This window comes from Stegostoma tigrinum, chromosome 5 (assembly GCF_030684315.1).
Source record: "Stegostoma tigrinum isolate sSteTig4 chromosome 5, sSteTig4.hap1, whole genome shotgun sequence".
In the NCBI taxonomy this organism is placed as follows: domain Eukaryota; kingdom Metazoa; phylum Chordata; class Chondrichthyes; order Orectolobiformes; family Stegostomatidae; genus Stegostoma; species Stegostoma tigrinum.
In genome coordinates, this window is record NC_081358.1 from 88,288,649 (window position 1) to 88,308,008 (window position 19,360).

The 19,360-nt window shown below is 41.3% G+C and overlaps 1 protein-coding gene across 2 annotated transcripts in view; it reads left to right on the forward strand.

Moving 5' to 3' along the window:
* Positions 1–19,360, forward strand: part of necab1 (N-terminal EF-hand calcium binding protein 1) — a 161,692-nt gene that overhangs the window by 103,580 nt on the left and 38,752 nt on the right. For both annotated transcript variants that reach the window (XM_048530129.2, XM_048530130.2), the window contains exons 7-8: positions 7,079–7,200; positions 13,118–13,197. In XM_048530129.2, coding sequence (XP_048386086.2) covers positions 7,079–7,200; positions 13,118–13,197 — 202 coding nt within the window. The remainder of the gene's footprint in view (positions 1–7,078; positions 7,201–13,117; positions 13,198–19,360) is intronic.

Consider the following 19,360-nt stretch of genomic DNA (forward strand, 5'->3'; position numbering starts at 1 on the left):
CTCCCCACCTATACTCTCCTCTCTACCTATTTTCTTTTCTCTCCATCTTCGGTCCGCCTCCCCCTCTCTCCCTATTTATTCCAGTTCCCTCTCCCCATCCCCCTCTCTGATGAAGGGTCTAGGCCCAAAACGTCAGCTTTTGTGCTCTTGAGATGCTGCTTGGCCTGCTGTGTTCATCCAGCTTCACACTTTGTTAACTGTAGTCCTTACTTGGGTCTGGACTGACTCCAGATCCACAGCTATGTGGTTGACTCTTAATCCTTACACAGAAGCTGGAAGAGCTGTCTCACAGACTAGTCAAGCAATAGCCTAACATAGTCATACTCATAGAATCATATTTACAATGTCTGAGATATTACCATTACCATCCCTAGCTAAGTCCTGACCCACCAGCAGGACAAATCCAGCAGAATTGGCAACACAATGATTTACAGTTGGGAGGCAACTGCACTAGAAATTCTCAATATCGACTCCAGACACTCTGAATTCTCATAGCATCAAGGCAAAAAATGGACAAGGAAGCATGCTACTGATTACCACATGTCCTACTTCCCAGCTGATAAATCAATATGTCTCCATGTTAAACAACATTTGGGGAATGGCCTGGAGTTGGCAAGGGAGTAATATGTACTCTGTATATCAATGTCCACTATCAAAAGTGGCTCAGCAGCAGCGCTACTGCTCAGGTCCCAAAGGACATAGCTGCTGAAGCAGGTGACAAGAAAACCAGCAAGCATAGAAAACATACTTGACTTCATCCTCACTGATCTGCCTGCCAGATATGCATCTGCCCCTGACTCTGAGTGACCACTGCACTGTCCTCGCAGAGGTGAAGTCCATCACACTGAGAATACGCTTCATCATTTGTGTGCCACTATCATCTTTGGTGATTTGCAGCATACCATTAGCTCTTGCAGATTGAAGTTGGGCATCCCAATGGCATCCCAATAATGTTGAATTTGGCAGCAATAATGTTACAAGAGGCTAAAGCTGTCAGAAGGGGAATCATTGTTTGTACAAATTCCAAGTGTCCTGTGTGAGCCACACAGTAACAAATCATCATCTGTAATATCAATGTAATGATGGCCTGTGCTGAATGCAGTGAGAAGCTGAGTGTATGATGTGGGTCTGGGATAAGAGGTGAGACAGGTATTGCAAACACTCCCTTCTTAATGGCAAAGGTTCAGCCAGAACAGCACCTTCAGGACACTACACTACTGCTGCATAGAATGCACCAAAATATGGATGGATGATGGAGACATGCCCCTCATTGACAGGATCTCACTATACAGAGAGGTGTCCTCAGCTCTCATCTGCAGGTCAGCCACTCTTGACTGCTTTGACATCTGGAAACTCTTTTATTCTTTCTGTTCCCATTTTAAGTCATTTCCCCCAAGAGGCCTGAATCCTGTCCCAGTGGCATGGTGATTGCAGAGGCTGCTCTGTGAAGAAGAAGATGAATATGGTGCAGAAGGAACAGGGCCAACAGCTCACATAGGGACAATAGCAGGCCACCCACAGAGACAAGGAGCACTCAGCTCAGGGAGAGGTCGCAGCATTGAGCCCCTCAACATGGTGGGTATGCAGGAGCCCAGAGCTTTCTATCTGTTTCTTGGGGATGAACAAGATATAGTACCAGTGCAGGTTCTGTATACCCTGGGACACTTTGATGGAACTGTGTTCGATGCTGAAGCAAGGCCTGAGGGCTACAAGAGAGAGAGATCATCTTCTCTTGGTGGCTGTGATGGCCACTGTCACCCTGAGCCACCCACCCACAAATGTTTCAGGACAGTGATCAATGAAGGGAACTGTGAGGCAAACTTTTCACATTGAGTGTGGTTCATGTATGGAATGAGCTACCAGATGAAGTGATAGATGCATGGAGGCGATGAGGAGTGCAGATGCTGAAAACCAGAATCTATAGCTGTGAGGCTGGATAAGCACCGCATGCAGTCAGCATCAGAGGAACAGGAATGTCAACGTTTTGGGCTGAAACCCTTTGTCAGGATGTCCTGTCTAATCTGCTGTGTTAGATGCATGTATAGCTATAACATTCAAAAGACATTTGGACAGGTAAATGAATGGGAAAGGCTTAGAAGACTGAGTTAAACACAGGCAAGTGGGACTAATTTTAGTTTGGGAAGCCTGGTCAACATGGATGAACTGGACTGAAGGGTTTGTTTCCATGCTGTCTGACTCTGTGACTCTGTGTATGTGCAAGATTACATTGGTTCATTTTATTCTGATGATGAGGTCAGTGTAGAAGCTCAGAAATAAGATTTGGGATCAGAGCTGGGTCCCCCAGTTGCAGGGTACCATCAACTACACACACATGGCACTGAGTGGGTTGGAACACCGTGGAGTCCAACAACAGAAAGATTTCCATTCAAATAATATCCAGGCAATCTGTGATCTAGAATATTCTTGTGTATCTGGTGCATTTGAGTGCCCAGGAAAATTATAATGTGGGTTGCTGGGGAACCAGGGCTACCCGCTGCGACCTTGGCTCATGATTCCATTGTGCAGTTCCCTAAGTATTGTGGGTAAGATACACTGCTGCCCATGCCGCAACCAGGCCCATGTTGGAGCAGATGATTGTGTTGCTGAGGGCATGGTTCTTCTACTTGGATTAGTCTGAAGGGTGGCAAGTGCCGGACAGAGTGTGCTGCATCATCCTGTCATGCTGTGCTCTGTACAACTGGAGCAGCCATTGAGGTGATGCAATGGATGCTGAAGAATTGGCAGAACGGGAGCCATCTTCAAAGGAGGAGGAGAGGACATTGGGGTGGAGGAAGGTGTCATCCATGACAAAGCTCGCTACAGCAGGTTCTTGAAGTCGCACAGAACTGCCACTTCCAATAGATGAGAGCTGGATACAGTGCACCATCATGGAGATGAAGCCAAAATCTAGTTGGCATTGTGAGCGTGAACTTCAGCCTCTGTTGGTTTTATTTGTCTTCACGTTTGTTGTTCAAAAATGAAAGCTCATGTTTGATTTTGCCTAATTACTTCCATATAAAGGATGTTCTGCTATTGATAAGGAAATGACAAGTGGAAGATATACAGTGGGCTTGGAGACAGGATAACATTGACTCAGAAGGTGTTCAAATGAGAAGTAGGTAAGAACAGGTAAACTGTGTAGCAAAGTGGTTAAACTGCAACCAAAGTGAGACAACAGGGTGGTAAGGAGAGTTAGCAATGTGCCACAGACAGCATGGTTTCATGGCTGATGTGCTATACCATTGCTGGCGAAGGGCACTCTTAGATTGTCAGTGCTTGTTCAGGTGCATGGCAGCCTTTCAAGGATGGCATGAGCACAACGAGCCTTACGACTGATAACCTGAGTGATGAGTTGTTCTAACACAAGGTAAGGTAGGGCCAGGATCTGAACATGATGCCGTTGGGATGAAGTGGCTAACTGATGTGGTAAGTTTGGTAAGATTCTGTGAGAAAACTCTTCTAAGTTTCATGGTCAAAGGCTTTCCGTAAACTCAATCCAACTCAGATTTTGCTAAAAGGAATTGTAAGGTTCAGTCTAAAGTTATTATTATAGCTGATGCATCTCATAGTAATTTGAACTACGACCCTGTTTCAATTTTGCTCTTTCAAGACCATAATCTTGTTTTCAGCTTCATTACTCATTCCACATTGATAGTGTCTTAGGTATTTTATGAATGACTTTTGAAACCAATTGTGAAATGACTCATATACTGCAAGTTCATTACATGACAGTTAAATGTCACTTCTCTCTTCACTACACTTTTATAATCATGTTGTAATATAATGAAAATATCATCACCTTTGTGTGATAAAACAGTATAAGATCATCACAGACCAAAATAGGCTATTTATCCCATAAAGTCAGCACTAGCTAGTCTCTCCGCAAGAGTCATTTAAAACTCCTCTCAGCATACATAAGACCAAGTATTATTTTTAAGAAATTATCTAATATTTATAATAATTTGTTGTACGGAATATTTGGTTTGCCAAAGGCTTTCATCCTGCCCTAATTGGGACAGTTTGTAAAGCTGCCCATGTAAAGGAAAACAACATTCGTACTCTTTGAGAGGAGAATGCTGATTAGTTGGCAAGTGAATGCCATGGATAATACAAAGTTAATGATGGCTGAAAGCTAACTACCAAGCTTAATTTTCATTTTAAACCAGCCAAGTTAACTCTGACTGATCAAGGCATTCCCCAAGAAAGGGACGAGAGAATGTTTATCTCCTAATTGCTAGAGTTGAAATAGATGCAGTTATGTCTTTCTCTCTACAAAGAACAGGACCCTGTATATTAATATGTGTAGCTTCCAATACATGCAAGTATACTATACTGTGAGCCTGACTGATAATCCTAAATTGGATTGTTTTGCTGCCCCTGCCTGCCTGGAAAATTTATACCCATCCTTCCAGCCCAACCTAGAAAACTTCAGGGATGCCCCAAATGCCAGCTCAAAAGACTGTAAGAAGTGACCAAGAATTGAGATATATCTTTGATCATGAGGCTTAATGCCCACACAAAGAGTTTGGGCTCAAAAGACTGGTTAAGGAGAAGGCTTGGTGAAGAACTGTCTTCAGGCTTAGGCTTCTTTATAACACTGCTTTGTATATATGAAGACTAAATACTACCAAGCATTGTAAACAGGGATATACCAAGCTGTACTCTTACTGTCAAATTATTGAAAGACTATTCTGTCTGTATGCTTCTGTTTGTCTCACACACTCTCTAACTCTGACCACACTGTACCATTTATACCCAGTGTGGGTGGGGCGTGCTCATGACATCAACATAAAGCTGCTCCATTGCTTTAACTAACAATCCTCCCGAAGCTTTTGTTTTGTAAAATGTATATATCTTCTCAATTGAGTTACCAAAAATACATTTAACAACATTTACTGTAAATTTTCCTTACTTCACCCGCACTTTCCCAAGTCTTTGACTTAATTCATCAGTGTGGATAGGTGGGTCCAGAAAGTCAATGCCAAGATATAGAAATGCTTGAGGTAAAGTTGACAATATGAGTGATTTAGTTGATCTTGCAGCCCGATCACAAGCCTCGAAAAATTAACACTTTCTGAAGGGTCTTGCTTTCATGCATAACATCTGGATCTGGTGATAGTGTCCAGTGCTAAAGCTGTTCGAAATCTTAGGAATTATGCTTCCCATATTTACACATTCGAGATCTATCAAAAGGTCTGATTGTTTGAGTTTTTCTGGCAGAAAGATCGGTGCAAGTGAATTCTATTGAATTAGCTGACTGTTGATAGGCACTTGAGGCTGTTAATTAGTTTCTTGATTTGGTTAATGAAGGTTAAGATTTTGATCTCTCACTGCACTAATTTCCTTGCCATGTTGTAATCTTTTTTGATCAATATTGTTGAATCTGTTGTTGTGAAGATTATTGATGCAGTACTAAAACTGAAAGCTTTACAGCACTTTACAGCTTTCTGGACTCAACATTGAGTTCAACAAATTCAGACCATGAACTTTGTTTGGCTTCCACACCTTCTTCTCCCACCTTCACTGGGACCCCACCGTGCCTGGTCTTCTTTGTTTTGTTTTAAATTCTGCTATTTAACACCGACGCTTTTCCACAACCATCACCGCCTCCTTTGCCTTTTGTTCTGTGACATATACGGTTGTTGATCTCGCTCAACCTCTAACCTCCCCCGGGTTTTCCTTCTGCTCCAGTTTCACCTTGCCATGTATTTCTAGAGCATAAAGCCCATCATCTTCTCACCTCTCTTTTCAAATCTGAAGGAGTGTCACGCTGGACTTGACACATAAATGTCATTTCTGTCCCCATAGAAACTGCCAAATTTGCTGAGTTTCTCCAATACTTTCTGGTTTTATGCTAAGTGAAACTACATGTATGTTTTTTTACTTAAAAACAGTGAAGATCACCTTCAACATACGCTGTACTTGAAAATGCATTTTTTTAAAGCAACATAAAAAAAGTGAAATATTAGAATTTTTAACAAACCACCCAGGGTGATATTCTGATGACGGGTAAGTGGATTTAATTGGGACTTTTCAATCCCTAACAGCTTCACTAGTGCAAGAAAATAAATGTTTGTTGACTGGGAAATAAATTGATTGCTTGAAGAAATTTTTGTTTCCTTGCTCAGTAAATTAATTATTTTACCAAGATTTTAAATTATCCGTATGTTTCCCTAAATTGTAATGTTTTTTCAAACATCCATCCCATTGGAAGTTTGTAATGGACTATTCAGTCAAGATGAAGGACTGAATGGGTAATAATATTCCATTGGTAGATAGTTTATTACTTTTGTGAATTTCGTCAGTGTCACTTAAAGCAGAATATCATATGATTCTTGCACATTTCTTCAAACAGACTTGAATTTGTGTCATCTGAAAATCTTAGTTCACGTATCATCTAAATACATAAAAGACTGGATTGTTCTGTACTCCTGCAGCTTTGCTGGAGCGAGTGCAGCTCCAGTGATATTGAAGAAGTTAGATCTATCCTGGACAAAGCAGCCTGCTTGACTCCACCACCAATGGACAGTGGCAGCAGCGTTTACCATTTATAAGATGCATTGCAACCACTTACTAAGACTACTTTGACAACACTTTCTAAACCCAGAGCCTTTATTATCACTTAGAAGGACAAGAACAGCAAATGCATCAGAGCAATACCACCTTCAAGTTCTGAAGCACACAAGCCACCCTGGCTTGAAATTAAATCTCCATTGCTTTGTTTTCACCAGATCAATTTTCTCAAACTCCTTTCATAACAACGCTGTGAGTGTAATTACCCTCAATAGACTATAGTGATTCTTGAAGGCAGCTCATTACCACATTCTCAAGGGCAAAAAGGGACAGATAATGATTACTAGTCTAGCTAGCAGTACTGAAATCCCATGAACAAGAAAATAATACATTTATTCTAGAGAGCATAGGAGCAGTGAAATCCAATTTACCTCAGCTTTTCAATTGGCAAAGGATATGTCACAGGAACAATTGGATGCTGAACAGCATTTGATACTTCTTACATGTAACTTCAACATTCAAAGACAAATTCAACAGGAAGTCTAACTGCTATCTATTATTATAGGCGGGGTCCGGTGAAACCAGAGGTCTTGTCAATTAACTGGTCAGGCAAACGGTCCAGTCGAAGGCTTCAGAGAACTAATAGTCTGTCTCCAAACAATACAAATTTCAGCATCTGGAACTCAGGTACTGTACTGCCAGTTTCAAACTTTTCTTATTAAGATGGCATGACTTAGCTTTCCTTCCATGTACACTTCAGTGTCCATGTGCACAGATCCTTGAAAGTTGCCATCTAGGTTGACAGGGCTGTTGAGAAGGCATACAGTGTTTTAGCTTTTATTAATAGAGGGATCGAGTTCCGGAACCAAGAGGTTATGGTGAAGCTGTACAAAACTCTGGTGCGGCCGCACTTGGAGTATTGCGTACAGTTCTGGTCACCACATTATAAGAAGGATGTGGAAGCTTTGGAAGGGGTGCAGAGGAGATTTACTAGGATGTTGCCTGGTATGGAGGGAAGGTCTTACGAGGAAAGGCTGAGGGACTTGAGGCTGTTTTCATTACAGAGAAGAAGGTTGAGATGTGACTTAATAGAGACATATAAAATAATCAGAGGGTTAGATAGGGTGGATAGGGAGAACCTTTGTCCTAGGATGGTGACGGTGAGCACGAGGGGGCATAGCTTTAAATTGAGAGGTGAAAGATATAGGACAGATATCAGAGGTAGTTTCTTTACTCAGAGAGTTGTAAGGGAATGCAACGCTTTGCCTGCAACGGTAGTAGATTCGCCAATTTTAGGTACATTTAAGTCGTCATTGGATAAGCATATGGACGTACATGGAGTAGTGTAGGTTAGATGGGCTTGAGATCGGTATGACAGGTCGGCACAACATCGAGGGCCGAAGGGCTTGTACTGTGCTGTAATGTTCTATGTTCTATGTTCCAAATTACACTCACAAATTTCCTTGTCGGTTTATTAGTTTGTAGTTTAATTTTTAAGCACGTATATGTAGCAATGGATGTAATATAATATTGATGCTTATATTAGTGTTATAAGTCTTGCCAAAAATGGCCAATACAGATTGTTTCTAATATTATGAATGACTTATGCATATAATTTTTGTTGCACGGTAAATATGTTTAGGGGATGACATTTTCCTACTTTGTATGTGCATGAAGTGCCACTTAAAGTATGTGTTGACACATAGAAGAAATGATTTTTTTTCTTTAAAATGCTGCCACAAGGATACTTGAAGCAAGGGGCCAGTAGCCAGCCCATAGATTGGAGCAGGCTACATCTCAGGGCTTTTGCTTGTACTAAACCCAGATGCTTGCAGTATCCCTAGCTGGTCCTGTCCTTTTTGCACTTATCCCCATTCAGACACAGCTTAAAGGCTGATAGTACTCCTGTATTACCTCACTGCTTAGTGCTGACATGAAGCCAAGCAGTTTGTCATGATTGTTAGTGTCACCCATGAAGCACGCTTGCAACATGTACAGCTGCATATGTGGCAAATGCACTGCATGAGCCTCAAGCAAACAGCCATGTTTCAAAGTCTTAGGGGAGTAGTCCTTACTGATGCCAACCAGCTGCAGAGATGTGGCAGTGGTGTGCTCACCAATAGGTGCTCCACACTCTAATCTTGCTAAAATACAACCCAAGGTGTCAATATCTGAGTTGGTGGAGGGTACAAACGGCTACTTCCTCAGAGGTGCTGAAGAAGATGTGCAGTGGTGAAACCCCCTTGCCTGCTGAGATGGTAGAAATGCCACAAATACCTACAAGGCATAACAGAGACCAAGCTTTGCTGCCAAGGAATACAACACATGTGAATACAAAGGGCTTTTCCCCTGTGCAAAAAAAAAATCAATTCCAGATACTTAGAAACTGAAAACTAACTAATGCCTTTCAGTATTTTCTGTCTTCGATGATAAAACTCTTCTAATACAAAGAAAATCCAATTATCACTCTACAAACTGCCCTCTCACACATATCGGTTTTAAAATCATTGCTCCAGAAAGGCTAACAGGTATTAAATCTCCTCATACATGTAGACAAAAATAATAAATTGCCAAGAGTTCAAAATCTAAACTCAAACAAGTGATTTAAATAGATAGAAATCACATACCTTACATCACTATGAGAACTGATACTCAGGGTACATGACTGTTCCACAAGGACAAAGTCGAAAGTCACATGTCACCACATTACAGTCCAACAGGTTTATCTGAAATTAGAAGCTTTCGGAGTGTAGCCCCATTGTCAGGTAAAGTGAGAGTTGAGCACACAGACACAAAATTTATAGGCAGAGAGATCAAGGGCAGAGAGAGATCAAAAGATCATACAAATGCTGTGAGTGCAGTGTTGAATAATAAGTCTCCTTAGGTGATCAAAAATGTCAGATGGTGTGAGTGAAGTGTCAGCAGCTGAATAACAAGCGTAGGGATGATCTATAATCTGATTAAATGAGGCAGAGAGATAATTATAAAGATTAGAAATAAAATGGTGTTGGAGACAAACCAAATGACTGGAATAACATAATAGGTATAAGAGTTGCAAGATGAGTGTCTAACCAAAGTAATAACTAATCCAAATATGCACAAACCAATTAAAGTTGAGAGATCATAACAATTTATCAAGCTGATGGTTTCAAAACAGGATAGTAAGGAAGATTTTGCAGATACATAAAAGTGTGACGGGGTCACATGAAGCATGACATGAACCCAATATCACTGTTGGGACCATTTTCATGGTGACAGAGCTTGGCTATCAGTTATTGCTTGGCAATTCTGCAATGTTGTGCGTCTTGAAGGCCACCTTGTAGGACCCTTGTCTAAAGATGGGGGGACTGAATGACCACAACCACTAAAGTGTTCTCCGACTGGGAGGGAACATTCTGCCTGGTAATTGTTGCTTGGTGTCCATTCATCCATTTTCCTGGCATCGATATGGTCTCACCAATTTACCATGCCTTGGGGCATCCTTGCCTAAAACGTGTAAAGTCTATGTCTGTGTGCTCCTCCCTCACTTCATCTGACATGGGGGCTATGCTCCAAAAGCTTATGATTTCAAATAAACCTGTTGGACTACAATGTGGTGTTGTGTGACTTCTGACTTTGCCCACCCCAGTCCAACACCGGCACCTCCACATCACGGCTACCATTCACACGGACAGGCTATAACAGAAAGGTGCTGGACTAGCTCTGTTAATATATAAAGAGAATGTATTTCTATTTTTTCTGGATTTTTGAATATGGACTGAAATAGGAAAATAACTGTTTTTAAAACTAAGATTGCTACAGTACAGCAATTTTTAAAAGGAAGTAACTTGGCCCATTGTATGGGCCATTCACACAGCTGCTTTTTTGAGCAATAGTTGAAGTGTAGTTTGTGGACGAGCAAGGGCTGAGGTCTGCATACAAATGGAAAGTCGGCCAGCAGTAAATTATTCTACGAAGGGGGTTAACCAACTATAGTCAAAGAAAGATGTTAAGGGTAGTATCAAATTGGAAGAAAGATTACGTATGATGTGGCAAACATTAGTAGTCAGCCAAAGAATTTAGACCATGTTAATAATCAACAGCAGATGAGCAAAAAAAAAATAGAGGGAGAGAATAAACTTTGAAGGTAAATTAACAACGAACATAACATAGACAAGAGATAACAAGGTGTAGAGCTGGATGAACACAGCAGGCCAAGCAGCATCAGAGGAGCACGAAAGCTGATGTTTCGGGCCTAGACCCTTCTAGGCCTGAAACGTTAGCTTTTGTGCTCCTATGATGCTGCTTGACCTGCTGTGTTCATCCAGCTCTACACGTTGCTATCTCAGATTCTCCAGCATCTGCAGTTCCTACTATCTCTCACATAACATAGACAGTCAGGCTTCTTAAATAAACCAAAACAGAAGAGAGCTGTCAAAGTGAACTCAAGGTCACTTAGCTCAGTTGGCTGAAAAGCAGATTTGCAATGTAGAGAGACACCAAAAGTGCAAGTTCAATTCCCACAATGGCTGAGATTACCATGAAACACTCTCCTTCTCAACCTCACTCCATGCCTGAAGCATGGTGTCCCTCAGATTAAACTATCACTAGTTGTCTCTCTCTAATGAGAGAGCGGTCCTATGGTCCAGTGCAACTATGGTGACTTTACCTTTGCTTGTGGGAAAGCTGCAAAGTATTGGACAACTGCCTGTGAGACACCCTTATTCGAAAAGGGATGGAAGCAATGAACAGGTAACTATAGACCAATGGCTTAAAGACTGTCATTGGGGAAATGTTAGCGTCTGTTATGAAGGATGTAGTAGCAGAGCATTTAGAAATACATAATAAAATCAAGCAGAGTCTGTGTGCTTCAGATGGGGAAATCATCCTTGACAAATTTATTTGAATTCTTTTAGAAGGTAACAAGCAGTTAGATAAAGGAGAAAATGAAGGGTCTAGGCCCGAAACGTCAGCTTTTGTGCTCCTGAGATGCTGCTTGGCCTGCTGTGTTCATCCAGCCTCACATTTTATTATCTTGGAATCTCCAGCATCTGCAGTTCCCATTATCTCAGATAAAGGAGAAACATTAGTTGTTAGATGCAGATGACTGGATGCTATTGGATGCCATTAGAGTGCTTGCAATGGTACCAGATACTAGAGTACTTAACAAAACAATGGGCCATGGTGTTAGGGGTAGTATACTAGCATGGATAGAGGATTGGTTAACTAATAGGAGATAGACAGCTGGGATAGGTTGTGCAGTTTCAGGATGGAACTGGGATCACAATTAATTATACTATATCTAATAATAACTAGGTAGAGAGAAGTGAATGTGCTATTTCCAAGTGTGTGGATGACACAAAAATAGATGGGAAGGCATGACCAAATGAGTCCAAGTGGGATATAGACAGGCTGATTGAGTGGGCAAAAAATTATCAGATGGAATATGATGTGGGAAAATGTGAAGTTATACACTTTGACAGGAAGAATAGAGGAGCTGAATGTTGTTAAATAGAGAACAGAGGTATTAGGGGACCACATGCATGAAACACAAACAGCTAGCACACAAGTTGCACAGGTAATAGGGAAAGCAAATAAAATGTTGGTCTTTATTTCAAACGGAATGGTGTATATAAATAGAGAGATCTTGCCAAAATTACACAGGGTTATTGTTAGACCACACCTAGAATACTGTAAAAAGATTTGGTCCACTTCATGAAGGAAATATTTGCTGTCATTGGAGCCAGTCCACAGAAAGTTCGCTGGGTATGGGGAGGGCGTCTTCTAATGAGGAGTGGTTGAGTAGATTGGACCAATATGCCTTGAGTTATTAATAATGAGAGATGGCCTTCTTGAAGTATATAAAATTCTTAGGGGACTTGGTAGGTAAGATGCTGAGAAGTTCTTTCCCATTGTGGGAGAGTCCAGGACCAGAGGGCAAAAGCTAAGAGAAAGGGGCCACCCATTGAGGAAGTGCTCCTTTTCCCAGAAGGAACAAATTTGTGGAATTCCTTACCAAAGAGAGCAGTTGAAGCTTGGTTCTTAGATACATTCAGGGCTCCTTGAATAAAAAAAAGTCAGAGATGCTTGGGGAGGACTTCTAAATGAGGGCCTTAGCAGAAGAAGGCATGATCACTAATAATGGAGTGATGAAAATTGTGATGTTACAGAAGCTAAAATAAGAGCAGCATAGATAATATGCCAGGTAGACTAATTAAATGTGATTAAAAAAAATCTTCCAGTCTGCCATTTGATTGGTGCCTGAAATTCTCGGTAACAATGTGAACTTGCAGTGAAATTACTTATTTGTCAGCACGGCCGAAGTAGATCGCAGAGATACAGAGGGAATTATTACCTTGCCAGCCAGGCTGTTTGCAGAAGTGGAAGTGGCACTGTGAGCTCAAGGCAGAATCTATATTGATATTAAGGCCGAGTAAATGTAGGCATTTGATATTATATGTTGGTCATGAGCCTGTGTGGCTGGGCCATTGGGACAGCAAGTGGAAGTGGTCTTATGGTCTTAAAATTTCCAGAAGGTAAAATTGTGCTGTTACATTTTTCTGAATTCACTCGTTATCATTTTAAATGCATATAGATTTATTTTCTCTTATTTTGATTCCTGAAGCCATCCATGCAGAAGAGGACTTCCAGTGGATGACCCAGATAAACAGGCTTCAGAAGCTAATTGACCGCCTGGAGAAGAAGGTATGCATTTACTTAAACTGTTGGCAGTCAGTGATAGGGAAACTTTACAACAGAAAATATGCAACTCATTATTTAGAAAAAACACAAATTGATCACATTTGTCAAAAATACTTACTATCGCTCTTCTGTAAGAAAACAGAGAGAAGAATTTATTAATTACGCTCTGTGTACAGAATACATTGTCTGTACATACAACATTTACTTCTTGTCATACTGTCGCATTATTTTTGTGCTTCCTGTTTCTTCTGTTTATTATTGTTTGCCTCACCTTTTCCAACATTTTTTAAATTTCCAACTGTTTGCAAACTAATGCTCATAACTGGTTTTGCTTCCTGCCAGTGAGTTGAGTGATATCAAATTTTAGGTCAAATTTCTCCTTAGCTGATTATGTAATGTGCACATTTATTAATTCACATTCACTCATAATAATTTTAGAAAATCCAAAAAGCAAACCCAATTAATTAAACTTTTATTTTGAGTTTATGCACCACATTAAAATTTAAACTTCAGAATCTCATTTGATGTGAAAAAGCTGATCTCCATCTAGGCATTTCTTTCTCGGAGAGTTAAAGGAGATTAACCTCAAGAGTGCAGTCTCAATTCTTCAGGGGGTATCAGTAGATTTCTTTGAGATGAAATGGTTTGATTTTTCCTTCAGCTCATGAATATAAGGGAGTTAGTTTATTTTCTCAAGTACTTTAAAGCAAACAGGATCAGATTCTTAAACCTTAAATTGAACACAGAGATCCCTCAGCTGATAAAATCTTTTTACTTTTTAATTCAAACAAGAATTGCAATTAGCAGAACATGTCCATACATTGTTGGCATAAAATAAAGGTAACTTTATTTTTAAAATTACTTAAATTAGCTAGCATATGAATTTATATTGTGGGGTTCTGCCATAACACATGTTCCGACAACACAAATTGGCTATAACACAACTGACAAATAGGGGAATGCTATTTCTAAAAAGTGAAATTGTGTTGGCTGTAATACAATTCCATCAGTACGTGGAGGAGTACGTGTCAACATCACATGATCATTTTGCGGGCTTCGATGTTCAATTTTGTAAGAAATTTAACATCAAGATAGCAATTGACATTGTTGTGGAGGCCTGGGGTGATGTCAGGAAGGATGGCTTGCATGTGGTGTTGCAGAAGCTTCTCCCAGGCTTTTTTCAAGATTTTCCAACCTTTGATCCGTCAGAGGAGCTTCCAAGAATCAAAAAAACATTGTGTTGATCTTGCAAGGCAAGTTGGATTTGAAGGAGTGGAGATTGAGGATGTTGAAGAGCTGCTTAAGTCCCACTGTGAAGACCTCTCTACAGCTGATCTACAACAACTTGTCCCTGAGGGGAAAGTGGAAGCTGGAGATGAAGAAGATGAAGTCCAGGATGCAGCACCAAGAGAGCTTTCCACTTCTGTCTTGTCTTCTATCCTGAGGGAGATTGAAAAGCAGTTGCGGCTCTTAGAGGACAACAATTACAATGCAGAATGCAGCAGGGTAGCAGTTCATGGAATAAGATCTTATTTGGCATCCTATAAACAGCTTCATCATGAAAGAAAAAAAAGGCAAAGCAGCAAAAACTGAATTTTTTTTTAAACCAACCTTCAAGAATCAGTCAGAAGACAATGAACCACAACCATCCACTTCTGGATTAACTGCAGCTGAAGGTGATGACGATGGTGCCCTTCAGCCCCTGCATTAACAACAAAGCAACCTCAAAATCTGCCCCCCCCACCCCATCAAGTCATCTTGACATTTTTCAAGGTAGGGTGTTAAATTTATGTTTATTTCATTATTAGATATGAATTAAACATTTATTCAATCTGTGCTATCATTTGTATTAGGCTTTTAGGTGATTTTGAGTGATAATTTTTGGTGGTGTGTCCCTAACCCCACTTTTCCCATAGGCCTCATTATTTCCATAGCACAAATTTCTGTAACACGATGCTGCACAGGAAGGCGACTATCACGTTGTAGCAGAACCTCCTGTATTAGATTCCTCCTTAGATTTAATGCTGATCAGGTGAATTGTTTACCTGGATTTCATAGAAAATCCTTTGAGCTTTGTTGCAGTTGATTATCCAGCCTATGGAGACCATTCCATCACCCTCCTGGCTTATACCTTATAAGTGGCAGAGGGGCTTTTTGCAGGCATACATTGCCCTCCTAGCTGAGGAATTACAAATGGAGTAGTCAAAGGTTGGCGCTCCTGAGGAGCAAGGCTTGGGTCTCAGCTGATTAGCCTGAAACAACCATAAATGCTCATTTTAGTGCAAAGTATGACTCTAGTGAATGGATCTGTTAACTCGCAGCAGGAATTCACCTTAAGATACGCCTAAATAAAGCTGCAGAGTCAAGTGAGTCCAACATAACCCGGACTGAATTTCCATGATAGCAACAACAGAAAGTGATGCAAATTCCAGAAGGCCTGCCAGCATCTGTGAAGCAGCAGTTATGTTTCAGATCAAAGACCTTTCATCAGAACTTGTAAAGGTCAGAAATAAGGGGCTGCATCTTACAAGGAATAATAATTATAATCAGGTTGCCACTTAGCTCCAACATTTCTCACATTAAGAAAGAGCTCTATATTTCTGACTGGAGATTCTAATAATGGCTCCTCCAGCCATAAGGAGTGTGCCTTAAATTAAACAAGTCCTTCAGTGCAAGATATTTGGGAGGAAGTGGTGTAACCCCACTTTTGCACAGAAGTAGTTGTTGTAGTCTATGACTTAAATGTCCGGAAACGTAGGCAGCTACGTTGATGGTTCATGAGAAAGGATGGATATGTAGCAAGTGTGAAATTAGGATAAGCAAGGTTCCAGATAAGAGATGGAGTACTTAAAGTAGGACAGGGTCTGAAGGAAGTGTATTTAGGCAGCGGGGCAGCAGCATGGATTAATAGTTACTTAGGAGCTGGTCAAGATTTTCAGTTGTCTAACTTTTCTTGAGTAACTGTTAACTGCAGCAGAACATTTCTAATTCTTGGAATTAAATGGATACTTTTAGTGGAGAAATGCCCCTCAGAATCTTCAAATTCCCAAGCAATCCTCTCAGCGTCTGCAATGTTGAGGATACCACAGGGTCACAATGTGCAATTACCACCTACTCTGCAGGGATGGCTACTTGGCCAATATTTCAATAATGAAGCCTGTTCAAGTTAATATTCCAATAAAGTTGTTTGTCTCACTTTTATTTGCTATTCACAATGCAGTACTGGATGGAAGGTTTTCCTATAAGCTGTAGCTTTCAGGTACCACAAGCACAGATGATGTGTTATCATTAGCTGTTGTTGTCTAAGAACTTCAAGAAAGTCAGGGGTCAGAAATGAGTGTAATGGCCATCATTAAAGAAATAATGCTGGGGAATCTGCAGGGTCTTGAAATAACTGCACAGAGGCCAATATCCTGTCACTCATCACTCTATATTTACATGTGCACGACACAAGGTCTCTGACCAACCAGCTCAGAGCCAGTCCCAAGAATGACGAGACTCTCCAAAACTCCTGTTTATATCTGTCAGCCAGGTCTCCCTGATTGGCACAGGTTAACAACCTTGAGATCCACCTTTCTCTCACTCCAATCACTACGGGTCTAAAGGCAGATAAATCACCCAGACTGGATGGACTATGCCCACGGTTTTGAAGGAGATAACTGAGGAGATTGTAAAAGCATTGATAATGACCTCTCAGTAATCCTGGAGTCAGGGATGCTCCCAGAGGGCTAATATAACACCCTGTTTAATAAGGGAGAGAGGCAGAAGACAGGAAACTGTAGGCCTGTTAGCCTGACCTCAGTCGCTGGTAATATTTTAGAGTCCATTATAAAGGATGAAATTGTAGAATACTTGGAAGTGCATAGTGAAATAGGGCTGAGTCAGCTCAGCTTCATTAGGGGGAGGTCATTTCCGACAAATCTGTCAGAATTCTTGGAGAAGGTAACAAGAAATTTAGAAAAAAGAAGGGCCAGTGATCTATTTGGATTTCCAGCAGGCCTTTGACAAGGTACCTCACAGGAGGCTGCTTATTAAGGTAAGAGCCTATGGTTTGAGGGTCAAGGTACTGGTATGGATAGAGGAGTGGCTGACTGGCAGAAGGCAGAGAGTAGGGATAGATTGATCGTTTATCAGTATGGCAGCTAATGACTAGTGGAATTCCACAGAGGTCAGCATTGGGACCGTGCTATTCACATGACATATTAATGATCCCGACGGAGGAACTGAAAGCATTGCTGCAACATTTGTAGATGACACACAGGTAGGTGAAGGAACAGGTAGTGATGAGGAGGTGGGGAGGCTACAGAAGGATTTGGACATGTTGGGGGAGTGGGCAAAAAGGCAGTAGATGTGGGAAAGTGTGAGGTTATGCATTTTGGTAGGAAGTTTAGAGGCATTGTCTATTTTCTAAATTGGGTAGGGCTTCAGAAATTTGAATCACAAAGGAACTTGGGAGTCCTAGTTCAAGTTTCTCTTAAGATTAACATTTGGCAGTTGGGGAGGCAAATGCAATGTTAGCATTCATTTTGAGTTGGATAACATACAAGCCAGTGTACTGTTGAGGTTGTATAAGGTTCTGGTTAGACAGCATTAGAAATATTCTGAGCAGTTTTAGGGCCTGCATCTAAGGAAGGATGTGGTGGAGGGAGTCCAGAGGAGTTTTACAAGAATGACCCAGGAGTGAAGAGCTTGTCATATGAGTAGCAATTGATAACTCTGGCTCTATACCCAAACGAGTTTGGAAGGATGAGAGGGTATCTGATTAAAGTTTACAGAGCACTGAGAAATCTGGAGAAGATGAATATGGAGAAGATATTTCCACTCGTAGGAGACACTAAGACCTAAGAGCACAGTGAAGGGACGATCCTTTAGAACTAAGATGAGGAGGAATTTCTACAGCCAGAGGGCAGTCAATTATGGAACTCATTACTGAAGAAGGCTGTGGAGGCCAAACTATTGATTGAAATTAAGACAAGGGTAGCTCGATTCTTGATTAGTAAGGGGGTGAAAGGTGACAGGAAGAAGTCAGGATAAAGGGGTTGAGAAACATATTACCATGATTGAATGGTGGAGCAGACTTGATGGGATGAATGGCCTAATTCTGCTCCTGTATCTCATGGTCTTATGGTAAAGCTTGAAGACCCAGAGCAAATTTACTATGGCATCACAGAGCAGTAGTTCACAGAATATAAATGCCACTGAGTGTGCAGAGTCAGAACACTCAGGGACAAGATCACCAGTCTGGAAAAGCCTATATCCTGAATGACAGACAGTCTTCAGAGCGCATGGGCATGAATGTATAAAGAAGATAGAGCAGACCTTACCTAATGTACCTGTAAGCCACTGTCAGGTATATATTATGTATATTGTCTTATCTGGATGAAATATACACTGCTACAAACGCTCTGAAGATGAAATTCCCTGAGGCCTTATTCATCGTGGCTGGCAGCTTCAACCAGGCCAACCTCAAGAGGGTGCTGGCAAAACACCATCAACACATCTCCTGCCCCACTAAAGGACCAAACATCCTGGACCACTGCTACCACTCACCCCTGCCCACACATCGAAAAATCAGATCATAATGCTGTGACCCTCCTCCCCGCTTATAGGCAGAAGCTGAAATGGGAGGTTCCTTCACAGAACGTAGTACAATGCTGGTCTGATGCTGTGGAAGACCTTTTCCGGGACTGCTTGGAATCAGTACTCTGGACCATATTCAAACCTCAGTGGACAACCTAATCAAGTACACCACCACCATCATGGGCTTCATTAACAAGTGCATGGAAGACTGCATGTTAGAGATGCCAATCTGGGTGTTTCCCAACCGGAAACCTTGGATGAAGCAGCAAATCCACTCCCAACTGAAGATCAGTAGTACAGCATTCAAGTTGGATGACCCAGACCTATGCAGAAAATCCAGATATGACCCCCCACAAAGCCATCAAGGGTGCCCAGAGGTCCAAACCCACCATACAGACTCCCACAGCCTGTGGCAAGGCGCACACAACATGACAGGATACGAAAAATAGCACAGCAAGATAGTGGACAAAACACATCCCTTCCTGATGCGTTCAATGATTTCTATGCTGAGATCGAGCAGAATGTCAGCAGTGCAGTGTCACCTGTCCCAACAGCCCCGACACATCTGTTCTCTCTGTCACTGCTG